At 44.7% G+C, this 15,161-nt stretch overlaps 3 protein-coding genes across 3 annotated transcripts; 2 read left to right on the top strand and 1 right to left on the bottom strand.

Moving 5' to 3' along the window:
• Positions 1-7,707: 7,707 nt before the first annotated feature.
• EDB91DRAFT_1085410 (uncharacterized protein) lies at positions 7,708-8,736 on the top strand (the record flags this gene model as incomplete). The annotated part of the gene is made up of 3 exons (XM_041315893.1): positions 7,708-8,020; positions 8,359-8,625; positions 8,672-8,736. 3 exons carry the CDS (start codon positions 7,708-7,710, stop codon positions 8,734-8,736), a joined length of 645 nt encoding a protein of 214 aa, XP_041173077.1.
• Positions 8,737-9,972: 1,236 nt separating this feature from the next.
• EDB91DRAFT_1239083 (uncharacterized protein) lies at positions 9,973-13,439 on the top strand (the record flags this gene model as incomplete). Its single annotated transcript, XM_041321806.1, has 13 exons — positions 9,973-10,256; positions 10,281-10,312; positions 10,340-10,446; positions 10,471-10,515; positions 10,537-10,991; positions 11,049-11,245; positions 11,293-11,484; positions 11,533-11,715; positions 11,765-11,837; positions 12,017-12,578; positions 12,630-12,775; positions 12,862-13,224; positions 13,277-13,439. 13 exons carry the CDS (start codon positions 9,973-9,975, stop codon positions 13,437-13,439), a joined length of 2,802 nt encoding a protein of 933 aa, XP_041173076.1.
• A 238-nt stretch (positions 13,440-13,677) lies between these two features.
• Positions 13,678-14,800, bottom strand: EDB91DRAFT_1085408 (uncharacterized protein; the record flags this gene model as incomplete). Its single annotated transcript, XM_041315892.1, has 6 exons — positions 13,678-13,721; positions 13,782-13,886; positions 14,076-14,112; positions 14,253-14,375; positions 14,474-14,635; positions 14,678-14,800. The coding sequence occupies 6 exons, from the start codon at positions 14,798-14,800 to the stop codon at positions 13,678-13,680; spliced, it is 594 nt and encodes a 197-aa protein (XP_041173075.1).
• Positions 14,801-15,161: the final 361 nt, after the last annotated feature.

Raw genomic sequence — 15,161 nt, 5'->3', positions numbered from 1 at the left:
GTTATAGCTGTAGAGGGTTTTGAAGGGAGAATGTCCAGTAGTTGTAACGGAATTGTTATGTGTAAATTCTGCAATAGGGAGCCACAATACCCAGTCATTCTGACGGTAGGACATGAAGAGTCGAAGATATTGTTCTACTTCTGCATTGACTCGTTCAGTTTGTCCGTCTGTCTGAGGGTGATATGCTGTCAACATGGACCACTTGGTTCCTAATCTTTTCGAGACTTCCTGCATGAACTTGGACACAAATTGTGTTCCCCTATCTGAGATCACTTTCTTCGGTGTTCTGTGCAACTTCCATACATGATTGAGAAATAAGTCTGCGATTCCTTTGGAATTAACATCCTTGGTGGTTGGAGCAAGATGCATTTGCTTTGTGAAGCGATCAATGACCACTAGAATACTGTCTTTTCCTTGGGAGATGGGTAGATCGGTGATAAGGTCACAGCTAATGGTCTGCCATGGCCCTTCTGGAATTTCGTTTGGCTTCAAAGGGCCGTGGGGTTTTGACGATAGCACCTTTGTTTGCTTGCATTGATCACATCCATCTACGTAGTCATTGACCCACTTCTGCATCTGAGGCCACCAATAGTTCCGCGAGACAAGTTCGAGAGTCTTGGCATGTCCCATGTGTCCTGCTGCAGGCGAGTCGTGGAAGATCTCTAACACTGAGCGACAAATTTCCTTATTACTGGGAACGTAGACCAATCCTCGGAACAAAATGAGTCCATCCTCTGTATTCCACTCTTCCAATCCTCTTTTCAACTGCACAGGGGCCTTCTTCAGGGTTTTGATAGCATTTTGGACTTCCAGATCCAAATCAGTACAGTTTCTGATGCGCTTCAACAGCGATTGTTCTCCTTCTATCAGAATTTGACCTCTTTTTGCGGCTTTGATATGGAAAAACTCGGGTTTCAAAAGCACGCGATCGGAATTGTCGTGTTCTACCCCCCCTCTGTGGTCTGGCCTCCTGGACAGAGCATCGGCAGTGTCATTAACCTTTCCCAGTTTGTGTTGCAGAGTGAAGTTGTACTCTGCAAGGAACAAGGACCATCTTGCCTGTCTATGAGTCAACTTCTGGCTTGTCATGAAGTACTCGAGGTTTTTATGGTCCGTCCAGATCTCTACCGGATGAGGTGTACCTTGCACATAATGCCTCCACTCTTCCAATGCACGGATAATAGCTAAAAGTTCTTTGTCGTGAATGTCGTAATTACGCTCTGCATCTTGCATTGATTTGCTAAAAAAGGCCACTGGGTGCCATAGTCCGTCTTCTTCCAACTGAGAAAGTACACCACCAGTGGCATAGTCAGATGCATCGCTCTCAATCTTCTGTTTTTTATTTGCATCTGGCATGACTAGTACGGGTGCAGACGTAAAATTGTCTTTGAGGGTTCTAAAAGCCTTCTCCTGCTTGTCTGTCCATTCCCATTGTACATTATTCCTGATAAGCTCATTCATGGGTCTGGCAATGTTCGAGAAACCGAGAATGAAACAACAATAAAAGTTTGCAAATCCCATGAATCGTTGAATGTCTTTGACACAGGTAGGAGTGGGCCATTCTTGAACTCCTTTAACCTTGACCGGATCCATAGAGACATGTCCATCTTTAATGATCAAACCGAGAAATTCCACTTCTTTCTTCTCAAAGGAACACTTCTCCAGTTTGAGATAAAGATCATTGTCCTGCAGTCTTTGTAGTACCTCGCACACCACCTTCTGATGTTTCTCTACATCACCATTGGTGAAGACCAAGATGTCGTCAATGTAGACTACAACGACCTTGCCTTCCTTTAGATCTGGGAAGATTTGGTCCATCATAGTTTGGAAGGTAGCTGGGGAGTTCGTCATGCCGAAGTACATTACGACTGGTTCATGATGTCCGAAAGGAGTTTTGAAGGCAGCCTTCCATTGGTCTCCTTCTTTCATTCTAATATTATTGTAACCCCATTGAACGTCCATCTTTGAGAAAGCTTGGCACTGGAGAGACGATCAATGAGATCTTGAAAACGAGGGAGAGGGTATGCATTTCGGATGGTTTTCTCATTCAACCTCTGATAGTTCATGACGGGTCTGAGCTTTCCGTCCTTCTTCACAACAAAGAAGAAAGGAGCTGCTACTGGAGATTCAGAATCTCTCAGTCGTCCTAAGTTGTATTCCTGCTTCAACCACTTCTCACATGCGTCATTTTCGGTGGGGGATAGAGGATATGCTTTCACATTAGGAGGAAGATCGTTAGGGTCCTTGAGGTCTACCTTGTGATCCCACTTCTTGGACTCGGGGAATTGAGTAGACTCTTCTTTGGAGAAAACCTTAAGATAGTCATGGAGCCAGTCTGGCACCATTTCTTCTATGGGCTTCTTTTCCTTCTTCTTTTCCTCCTGCTGCACTAACTCTGACACGACAGAGCTTTTGTACCTGATCCACATGTTCTGTGGTGAATCTTCATCCTCGACTTCCTCGATCTGTACCTTCTGACCAACAGTAGTAGCAAGGTCCGATTGTTCTTCTTCCTCAAGCTTGACAGGTATAGTACCCACATGTCCGTACATTTTAGAGCTGAGGCTGTTCGACTGAACCTGATGATGGATAGAGGTTTCCTCAATATCCTCATCTTCGTCATCTTCTGCCGGTATCAAATCGGGCAACACTGAAGGGATCGAACTGTTCATGGCTGTTCGCTTCTTCACCTTGGTCTTTTTGACCTTGACCTTGGCTTCTTGACATTTAACCGGGCAACGGTCTAATGCCACCTTCCCTGCATTCCAATTGATACTGGGGTTGTGGTATCGTAGCCAATCTATTCCAATGATGACATCATTGGTTCCTAGATCTGTGATCAGAAAGGCCACTTCTTCCTCATGGTCCCCTATCATGAGCTTCAAATCTGTGTAGCTTGTAATTGGTCTGGCGGAATTGTCTGTTTCATCAATATTACAGATCGACATTGGTCGCAATAACTTCTTGGTCTGGACCTGATTCTTTTCTACAAACTTTTCACTGAGAAAGAGGTTTGTTGCTCTGCAGTCTACTAGAGCTTTGATGGCTGCTTTCTTATTTTTTCCCTCCAACGTAACTGGCAAGTAGAAATGGTCTCGTTTATTCCCAGAACAAACTTCTGATACTTCTGCAAACATAATTGCCAAGTCACTGAGAATGGAAAAACGATTTCTCTGATCTAAGTCCGCAGTCGACTTTGATCTCCCTAAAAACCCTTCTGCTCCTCTTTCTTCGCTGGGTTGTACATACTGGAGAGGCAGATCCTCTCGTTTACAATGTGGTTAATATCTTCCAGTGTGAGCGGTTTCACGACTGGAACTTCTTCTGTCTTGCCGGCGCGGATGGCTGGTCCTTTGCCTTTTGGGTCAAGAGGCTTCCCCGTGCAGTTGCGAGCCATATGCCCTTCTTCTCTGCAGCGGTAGCACTTGAACGGCTGTCCCTGAGGGCGGGGTCTTCCTCCTGCTCTGGTTGCATCAACGTCCATCGCGTTTCCTCCCTGCGACGTGGTCTTGGGTGCTCCAGCTGGTGTGGGTGGAACAGCAGAGCCTTGCCAAGGTCGTCATGGGGTGAAGTTCATTTTCTTCTCGTCGTCAAGCTCTTCTAAGTTCTGCCCGATGAGCAGTGCCTCCCTGATCAATCCCTCCAGGGTGTTCTTCCTGCTGGGGTGGATACTGGCCAAGTAGTTCTTGACTCGTTGGTCCAATCCGAAGTGGAGTTTGCGCATTAACTCATAGTCAGAGAAATGACAGAAGGCAAGCTTCTGTTGGAAGATGGAGATATACTCCCCGACTGTATGATTGCCTTGTCGGAGAGCTTCCAACTCTCTTGCTGCCTTCTCTTCCTTGTTGACGACAGTCCACATGACCTTCATGTCATTGACAATGCTGTCGTAGGACCCGGGATGGCTGCTGAGCGCCATGGGGGTAACGCTCTCTGCCCACTTGGCTGCTGCTCCGCGACAAAAGGAAACAAGACAGGTGCATCTCTGCTGCTCTGTTGCTCCTGGATAACCTGTGAAATAGATGGCGAGCTGGGTGAGGAATGTTCGACATCAATGGAGTTTTTCTCGCCCGTAAAGTCCATTGGCTTCGACATTTTCAGATCAGAGCCTGAAGTCCCAGATGTAGCACCTGGGATCTTCGTTGTAGATGAGGTTTGCAAAACCGTGATGTGGTTCTCTGCAACCGTCAAGGAGTTTTCCAGATCCCTCGTCCTGATATTTAGATAGTCAATCTCATCGTCCACGTGTACCAGACCTGCTTGCAGCTCGTCGATCTCCTTCTGTAGATTGTCTATGAACTGCCTGGTGTACTTTCTTTCTTGTTTGATGACGACTTGGATTGCATCCGAAATGCTCTTGTGGGTGATGGTAGTCGCCCTGGGCCCTGAGATGCCTGGCGGTACAGAAGGGTCGCCAGTTGGGGTGGTGGATGGTTCTGCAGATCCTGATGTGACAAATGGGCTGCACCACGACAACGGTGCTGGGGATTGGATGGTCGCTCTGTCTGGAGCATTTACTGGTGGCACGACTGCCAGAGCCATTGCTACTTCCGTATCCTCTGAAGCGACGATCCCAGTTTCTCCTAGATTCTCAGACATTGAAGAAGGAGCAATTGGAATCCAAACAGGAAACAGTGTGGAGTGCGAGGGCTCTAGCCGCAACTAGGCGGGATCTGTATGGGGGGGCCGTGATGACAAAGGTGCAAATGCAGCGTGTGTAGCGGTTCGTCAACCTAGATGAACTCAAGAGGAGTTCGCGAAAGATGCGGTGAACTTTGGGTCTACTTTTAGCACCCTAAGTTCCTATCATAAGGTATTTAGACAGTGAGAGGACTGTCGCGAGTGCTGTTCTGTTACGTAGAAAGCAGATATGGTAGTGTAAAGTTGGCAGGGTTTTGGGCCTAACTGCAGATGTGCGGAAACAGGACCTAAGTGTCACTGATCCTTATGAACTGGCGGCTCGTAGTAAGACGAGGGCCTGGTTCACTTCTACTAAAGACTAACATAAAGAGATTGAGATACAAAATGTGTCGGGGAATGATGATTGAATAAAACGTAATCCGCGAGATAATTCTCAAGCAGAATAACACAGTGAAGTTTATCGTGAACAGCAATGTCCAGGATAAAGTTTGAGTCAGAGTGGTAAGATAGACTTAACCTAATGTTATGACTAACGTTCACCAAATGGTAAAGGTCAGATCACAACCACTAGGACTCAGTCAGGGATGATGATGATCAACTGGTAGGATTGAGCATGAACGTCTAAGCCCTACACAATGTAGAAATGAAGAGGTTAAGTCTAAGGAGTACTTACGCTAACTAACCTACTTATATATGTAACATTGAATAGGAGTCTGAAAGAAATTAGCCAATGAGAAAAGAGTCGTATGATACTGCAGATGACTAAGTATGACATCATGATATATAAGCGAATGAGTAAGACGGTTACTAAATAGAAACCCAAGATCCGACCGGTTCCTCTTTGGGAAGCGAGATTGTTCTAGCCCATGGAGTAGGGGAGCCAATCGGAGAAGCAACGGGTGATATATGACGAGGAGTCACGTGACCGGCTCGGGTACTGGAAGTAGCCGATGGAAAACCGAGGAATGAAAAATGGTTCATATTGGGAATTCGTGACAGTAACTAGTATAGTACCTGATAAAGATATAATCTATGTTAGCTTGATTTATGTAGATGGGAAAACTAGGTACTCACATCTCAGTCTTGAGTAAAGGACTGAGATGTTCTAACGGAAACTTGTAGGTTTATAGTAAGTAGCATAGCGATAAAGAAATATACTGTAGCTTAGGAATTGACAGTTCAATATTAGTATTCTCGGCCGACGTCAATGTGTCGTTCTTTGCATTCTTGGGTTGCGCTCATACTGTGTCACTTTACTATCTCTTGCTCTTTCGTTCCTGAATCCAACAATCCACACCTTAACAGTGATCCTGTAGTTCATGACAGACTCCTCTGCACCAATAAATGCTAAGAAAGGCTGGATGGACAGGAGCATGCTCTCACCAATATGATAACTACCACAAGCAAATATTAGTGCATACGTTGATGACATGTATGAGATGTGCTGACCGAGGGAACTTTGCCACTTCAAGAAGAGTAACCTCAAAACCTTCCCAAGCCAAAGCAGCAGCAGTGTAACTACTGGTGGGTCCACCACCGACGACGAGTATTTGAGTCAATGTTGGCTATCCAATATGTCAGTGTCACAAATTCCCAATATGAACCATTTTTTGTTTCTCAGCTTTCCTCCGGTTACTTCTTGTTCCTGAACCGGTCATGTGACTTCACTTCCTGTCACAGTTTCACCTCTTCACATTTCACCCATTGTATCTCCAATTGACTCCCCTACTCCACAGGCTAGAACAATCTCTCTTCCTATCATTTAATCTCCACCTATGATCTCATCGCTTATATATAACAATGTCATACTATGTCATCTGCAGTTATCATATGACTCTTTTCTCATTGGCTGATTTGTTTTATACTCAGATATCTCTGACTCAATGTTATGTATATAAGTAGATTAGTTAGCGTAAGTACTCCTTAGACTTAACCTCTTCATTCTCTACACTTGTAGTAGGCTTAGATGTTCAAGCTCAATCCTATCTTTGCTCTTATCATCATCTGTGACCGAGTCCTAGTGGTTGTGTTCTTGCCTTTGCCATTTGGTGAATGCTGGTCATAACAGTCAGCCTGCTTGAAAAAGAATCAATATCAGCAACTTACAACTGTTTGAATGGCCATTTCTGTGAAGGGGATTGTATGAATGGAGACACAATCAGGCACTTGGCCACCGTGGGTTGGGCCATCAAGTAAAACATCATTTGATCAGAATTGATGAAAGACCATGGTATTATATCAGGGTGTGGTGGTGTTGTTGTTGTTGTGCACAGAGGGTGACTCCCAGATCTGACCCTTGACAAATTAGCCATCTTGTGTGGGCAATTAATGTTATGCTATTATTAGTATGCCCACAGTCTACCAGGTAGGTGCTAGCCATTCATGTGCATGTCAATTGTTTCCTGCTAGAATGTCATATATTAGCATATTATATTATTGTGACAATGGGTTCAAAAGCACAAGATATCCCAATCTCAAACCTGCTTCCTTCCTTTACCTAGTCAGCAATAGGAGTTGAATTGTGAGAACCTCTGGTACCTGGCCATGTCAGGTTATGCATAACCATTGCTATGCATGTATGATTACACACGACACATTTCTGCAAGCTAGTGTGACAAGCAGCCTTATGAGTGAGCCTCAAGACTCAACTTGACAACAACTTGAGAGTTGAAGACAGGCACAGATAGGAAATGTCAGTCCCATGACTGCAGAGTTGCAACCACTCTCTCACTGTCAGCCAAAGCTTTAAGCTTCACACTCGAAATGGCAGTGAAAGGGCATGAATGGGAATATGAAGGCCTGCTCAAAAATTTGCAGCTGATGATTATGTGGGAAACATACCAGAAAGTGGGGGGAGGGCCTGGATTCACATCAAGTTTCCTTTGATTGATCAACCAACACCAAATCCTCAACAAATGGCCATGATGATGTCAAGCCATTGTATTAGAACCAGTCAGCTAAGTACTTGCTTGACACATGACAAGTATTGCAATTCAGGTGATGTTTGAGTGACACTAACAAAATGTAAGGTGAGTAGGAAACTGGAGCAGAATTGAGCATGAGCACATGAAGACTCCAGCATCCATCGCCGCGACTTTGGAGAAGGTGTTGATAGCTGCAAGGGGAGTATTGAGAACCACTGCTTTTGTCCTTGTCTTCCTTGGCGACTCGGGATCGATGTCTTCATCATCCATGAGTGAACTTGTTCTCCAGACCATGCTGTGGGTCTGGACACTATATCACTGGATGCTTGATGTTCACTTCATCTACTTCTATCAGAAACGTGATGACCCAGCCGCCATCAACCGCCAGTTGGTGATCTCAAGCCGCTCGGGCACGTGGCTCATATTCAATGCAACCAGGGAGCTGGACACTGCAGGTGCTTGTAGGCTGTCCATGAGTGGTGTTTGAAGGCGTGAGGAGCTTCTGTTAGGAGACGCACATTTTGCATGTGCTGGGCCGAATATTGGGATTTGCATCATGGGGAACTAGAGGACTCCTTGTGGTGGCAAGACTCTGGGTCAACCATATCCATGGCCTCTCGGTTTAGTGGAGGAGAATTTGAATGTTTACTGGTATACCTTTGAGATTCACAGTACTTTTCCTTTCTGCATAGCAAACAGAATTGGGAATGTTCTCTGAGTCCCTAAGTCACCATCTCATATGCTGAAGTCATACATCACGTGTGACTTTCTTTGAACTGCAGTCACTTATTAGAAATTCCCTCATGTTCAACACAAATTAATAGCTGGTGTAAGGACACAGTGCTTTTGGTGATGAAGTTGCAAGTTTATAGGACTTGGGTAGGCTTTGTCCTCAACTGCATGACACAGCTGTTCTTGCATGCCACCAACACAAATATCAAAAATAGACGCTTCAACCAGGCTCTCAACAATGTTGCATGCTGGGGATACTGGGATACAACCAGTTCTTATATGCTGGGTACCACTTGCCAGAATGCTATCTGGGTCAAAGCACTTGAAGGTATGACAATAACTTGGAGTCGCCATGCCAAGCTTAATTTCTGCAGATGCGTCTGGATGGGCTTGGTTCATCCCTCTTCACGATGGATCAACATCACAATCCTACGGATAACTTTGGTGTGGAGGAGCACTTTGGATTCAAAGCTGTCTTGGAACGGGGCAAATTGGGTTTGGTAAATGCATAGGTTGAGTGTTGCTAACAACACAGAGAAATGGTCATTAAATGGCTTGGTTATTCGCTGTAACAACTGCAGAGCCCAATAGAAAAAGTATGTTGGCAGTATCTCAAGAAATTTATGCCTTGGCAGTTAGACATGTAGTGTATCTCCGTCAGAACCCAGTTTCCAGGCATGTAGTTGGCAGTTGCATGCATTCTTCTGTATCACATACACTTGGGACATCAACACCCCAACTAGTACTGATGGTTATGGATCTGGAACATAAGAAAGTACTGGTGCTGTCTGAGCATTATAGCAAGCTTACAAGAATAAAACTCAAACAAGTGCTTACTAAGTGAGAGAATGCACAGAAGTGACAACACATGACAGATGCACATTTCTAGCCCGCAAGATCTTATCTTGTACCCACTACCATAAATCTCTCACCTGCCCACCTCATCCCTATTTGTAGTGTCTCAGTTTTGGGTTTTGTTGTGCTTGCAAAGCCTCCCATCAACCTCACACTGGAGGTTTTTGGATGTGCTATGGTCTTTCTATTGAGTATGATCGAAGTTTCGGACATCACACGACACTGATCAAACCTGTGTTTTTCTCATCACAACTACCTGATCAATGTGCCCTTCACTGGACTTTGAGGCAAAATAATGGCTGCTATTATTTCTGGAAAATCTCATGTAATCAGTAAATAAACATGATGTAGTGTGTCCGTCCTGTTTTCTGTGAATATAACCATCCATATGGCCAATTTCTCATTAATTCACTAAGTCTAGATCTTGTGAGCTTGAGCTTGAGCTCTGCATGCTCACAATATGCTGTGGGCGCTCATCGTTTTCTCTCATGACGATGGCGGACACGACACATTGCTGTGCACTCAAACCACTCACTGCACTTCTACGATGGCAAGAGCCCTTGTTTGGTGCGCCTGTAGCCATTGCTCTTTAACTGACAGTGGTCAACTCCAACAGTCAAGAACAACTCACCAAAGGCATCTAGATGCTGATCAGCACGAACAAGAGCATCTGCGCATGCAGGAGACAGACTGACAGTGGGGCTCCCCGATCCCTGCATCACACAGAAATACGAGATCCCCTGAATTACCTCCAGACCCAGCTATCAACAACTATGTGCAAGAACCTCAGCATGATGTTAACGTTGAGTTTGGGTACCGGATGGAAGTAGATGATAAATACGACAGCAACAATGATGCTGATGACAGTGATGGAAGGGAAGGTGACACGTATGTCAGCTTGGATGATGAAGAAAACGCTTATCAGGCATTCCTGCCCCAAGAAGATGCTGTCGAGGAAGATGGTGATGAAAATAGCGAAGATTCTGATGAGGAACAAGATCTTGATGAGGGTGCAGACATTGTCAATGACCCTGCATTTAATGCGGGCAATGGTTTTGACGAGGATGAGGATCACCTACCACAGGATGATGAAGAAGATCTATTGTTTGATGAAGCACCTGCCTTTAGTGAGCATTCTGCTATCAGGAATGCATATGTGTGTGCATACATTGCATCTGCATTCAAAGGTGCCTCGCATGATGTTTCACACATAATCCTTGATGGGGTTGCTTGTGCCTTGTGGTACGCTCACAATCACGCACCACATATTGAGTATGAAGGCCTCGATGACATGGTGAGAACTCTCCCCACAGCTGAGAGGCGGCTGGGAGTCAACCTTGACTCTATCATTACTTACCTCTTTGTATGTCCGACATGCTGGCAGGTCCGTGATCCACTCACACTGTATGATGAAGATCTTTGGGAACAGTGCCATGAAGAAGATTGTGAAGGTATACTCTACATGACAAAGCTTCTCACTAGCGGGAAATTGAAACGCAAGCCAACAAAGGTTCTGCCATATGTGGCACCTCATTGGGCGATACAGCATTGGCTCCTCCACCCAGGAAAATATCAAGAGTTACAGCAGTGGAGACAAGATGGAGACAAACCACGCCAAGTACCAGCTACACATGTGGGAGGTGACAATGCTTTTGCAGACCCTTCTAATCCAATGCATGATATGCATGATGCCTGGGGTTGGCATGCAATTCAAGCTGGTTTGCAATGTGTATATCACAACAATGGTCAACTTCGTGTCTTGGACGATGACATTCATAACCTCCAACAGCGCTTTGTCTCACTGCCTTGCGGACTCGTATGGCAAATCAATCTTGACTGGTACATAATCTACCCACTGCCAGACATCAAAGGCTCTCATAAGTATCTGTACATCAGGTTCCAGACCGTCAAACAAGGCAATCACTCCACGGGGGCACTCTATATGACTTGCTGCAATAATCCTCGTGGCGTTCACCACCTTACCAAAGAGACTTTTCTAATCATGGTCCTTCCTGGACCAAATGAACCGAACCTGGAGCAGCTCAATAAGATTATGACAAAGTTCGTGTCCAATATGATTGAACTTTATGGTGGTGCATATTTGTATGTCTCAATATAAATCTACTAACTACTGGGACAGGACGAGAGTTTCAAATATATGGACACGAGGATAAGCACCCCATTCACTCAGCTCTCAACAGCGAGGTCTCCAATCTTCCAGCAAGTCATAAAATTGAAGGTCTTGCCTCATTTTCATCAAAGTTGTTTATGTGTCCACAATGCGAAACACCTTCGTATTATCTTGCAGACCCACGTGGTTTCAATTCAACAGGTAACTTACAATTAATGCCATGTCAAGCCTCGGTTAATTTGTCCACAGACTTCAGATTAAGCGACGCTTGGTGCTATGTCAAATATGCCTTTCGTTCACGTTCTCTTGACAATGATGATCAAAAGGAGATCTTTGAGTGTCGTGGAGTGCACTGGTCAGTGTTTAACCTCATCCCAGGTTGGTTGACAGCCGTCAACTCGGTTGTGGAGTTCATGCACTGTGTTTATCTCTGTGAGTAGTCTCTGCCATTGTATGAATCAGTATTGATGAACTATCACAGGTATGGTTAGGCATGTGACGAAAGTCATCATCCTTCAGTCTGGCATGCTCAATCCCATTCCTCGAGAAGACTGGTATCCTCTGGAATGACTCGATGAATTCTTCTCTCAGATCATATGGCCAGTATCAGTTGGTTGCTTACCCCCATCAGTACGTCTGCTATCACACCCATCATAATTCATCTGATCAATACTTTACATTTACAGGTCACCTCTTCCTCATCAAAGGCAGACCAATGGTGACTTCATATTAGTGTGTTATTTGTCGGGCTTTTTGTTGCATGGGAAATTGATGGCATTATCCCTAATATCAACACACCAAAATCAAGGACCAACACCAAGCATGCAGCTGCACATGTGAAGAACGAGAAGGTCATGCGTCAGCATCGTCTTGAAATACTGCTCTCCGAAACAGAAGCACACCCTACTGATGAGCAGCTTGATGAGAATGATGCCCTCACCATGGATTGTTCGATCAGACATCACCATGCAACCATTCTTGAGTTCTCGGCCGCTATCCGGATCCTGTCATCACATTCAATCAGCCCAGATGAGGTTGAACGGGGCTGTGCGGCGCTATCTAGAGCATGCCAGAATTGGGCGTGTATGGGATGTCATCTGATGCCCTATTTTCATTTCACTCAACATCTTCGGCGTCAGTTTCTCCAGTTTGGGCCTTGCTATGCTACGTGGGTCTTTCCATATGAACAAAACAATGGTTTTCTCAGTAGGACAAACCATAATAATCACAGGGGTGGCGAACTCGAATGTACAATGATGCGCAAATGGTGGAAATGGGTTCTTGACCATGATCTCGTACATTCTCTTTTTTCTTTGTACTATGAGTCTGACTAATTCCTATTGTAGTTAAACACTTTTCGGAGGCTTCCAGAGCCTGACGAAAATGACCGTGACTCAATCAAACTTCTTGAATCATGTTTGAAAGGTGGAACTCACCCACATCATGGAACATTGCAAGAGTACTTAGCATCTTTTGGAGGGCAGGAATGCACGTAAGTCATGTACATTTTTATACATCACACATTGTACTGACAAAGGCAGGACATGTAACATATCCCCATCATTCCAAGGATATCAGGCTTCAGACACTCAATCCTATGCTATATGGTCTTGTCCTGCAGTTCCTGCAGGATGAGTGGGGAGAGTTAGGGTTTGTAATCCACGCTGATGTTGTTCTGGCAGATCATGGTACCTGCTTCATGGGCTATGTTAAATCTTACTCACATGTGTTTGTTGAAGCCCTGCACTATGGAGCAGCAACACAACCCTGCGGAAAATCAGCTCGCTATGCCTACTTCAATGGTCAAGTTGCTGTCAAAATTCAATGGATCTTCAAAATTGACATGGAGTATGAAGATCAGGGTGAAATTTCCAAGACAGTTGCTGTTGTTTGTCCCTTTGTTACAGATGATAACATGCCGGCATTCCCATGGGATTTACGGTCTGTCTCGTACCTCTCAACATCAATTTTGTGTCTTACTGCATGTTGCTAGGGCAATTGATCTTGGTGTGCAAGTCTGGTATGGAAATGCCCTGGGTGACATGGAGGTCATTGAGATTGAACTTGTGTTGGGACAACTCATACTCATCCCCATCACCGTTTCTGGTGTTGAATATTGGGTGACAGTAGCCCACAATCATGTACATCTGGTGTGATTTTGATTTCTGCTACTCACAACATCTCAGGATGGGACAGAAGTGGACATGGACATCAATCTCGAGCTTGATGATGTTGAATAGTACAGCAGCAGGAATGGAAATACATGGTCTGATGTTTGATTGTGCAGGCTAATATTACAGGATTTCAAGTCCATACCATTCTCCCATGCAAACCAGACTTGAACACTGGCACTTAATTTTCATGCATTTCTATATTGATGTGTTCAAATCAGAATCAGATCTTCAAAGGAGATGAAACTTTACCCTCAAACCCGGTATCTATAGTATCATTATGGTGAGTTCATGGTCTGCCATGGCAACAACAAGGCAAGAACTGACCATTTGTCCCTTCAGGTGGGTAACCCTGTTCTTCCTCATCTTCTTCGTCTCCCCCATCATACAATGTATCTTCATCTCCACAACTCTCAGGGTCGCAAGATTTCACTGGAATATCATCATCAATTCAGGAGGGTATGTCCATTTTCGGATTCTCAGCAAGCCAGTTAGCATCAATGAATTGCCGTGGGATCTTGTGTTTCTTGTTTGCTAGCTTCGGAAGATCTTAGTCATATTTTTCACCCACAGTGATGGGAACAACTAAGTTTCTTCCCCCTCAATCTGCTCGTTTCTTACTAACAGTGTCGTTTAGCAGGACAACCTTCTCATTAACCTTGGAACGTGCATCAGATCAGTTACGACAATGCATGGCTTGTCTCACCTGTTTGTCTCGATAAAGTGGAGGTCGAGAAGTCCACACCGTGTCCGCGTTCTTTGACTTAAGGATTTCTTTGTTGCTGGTCCTTGACCCACCTCACTGTCTGATGCAAATTTGACCATAGGTTTACTGCTTTGAGTCCCACCACCATCGGATTCATCAGTCGATTGATAGCCAACTTGGAAGAACCAGTCCCACTCGGGTCCATGCATTTCTGTCTCTTTTCAGATGTCAATTGCTGATCTCTCAATGTTTTTCTAGTGTACAATGTCATTAAAAAGGCACGTAGAGTATGGTATCATGCAAAAATACTCACATGATTCTTCCGAGCAGTCTGCCGTTGCTTATGGTTCCTCACCTCCTGCATGTCTTGCCCCTTGCTCCCTTTCTTGATGGATCCCCTGGTGTTCTCAAACACCTCCTTCAGTTGCTTGATGATGTCAGTGTCAGTTTTTTGCTTGAGATACTCGACAGGAAGCTGAGTAAAGACTTCACAGGCTTTTTGTCAGATGTAGCAGACCATATCCTCACACCAATCTGCATTCTCTGACCACGATCCAGCAAAGTTTGGTTGTAGAAGATTGGTGTCATGTGTTGGGCACTTGAACCAGAACGAACCATCATCGAGGACACCCAATGACATCGCTTGTTTGGACTAAACATGAGATAATCATGTTGTCATTATCGTATGTTTATTTTATATTTATCTGCTGATAATTTGGAATTTCCCCCACATATTCCTCTGCCATTATTTCACCTCAAAGCTCAGTGCTTTTGATCATGTCTCTCTTGGAGCCTTTCGGCCAACATCTTGGACATTCAGCTAAAGTCAATGCCTGTGCACCGAAACCCCTCCCCCAACTGGCAAAAGTAGCATGTAGCCTCCAATGGCGAAACAAGCATATCATCATCTGTAACAGACAAGCATCGAGCCACATATAAGAATTATCTAGAGTCATTTGTGTCAGCATCCACTTAAGTCACGTGCGCAAATAATGTACCTT

The sequence above is a fragment of the Suillus paluster genome, assembly GCF_016628075.1.
Source record: "Suillus paluster strain FC165 chromosome Unknown EDB91scaffold_70, whole genome shotgun sequence".
Classification (NCBI taxonomy): domain Eukaryota; kingdom Fungi; phylum Basidiomycota; class Agaricomycetes; order Boletales; family Suillaceae; genus Suillus; species Suillus paluster.
Note: the sequence above shows the minus strand (reverse complement) of the source record. Positions and strands in the feature narration are given on the sequence as shown.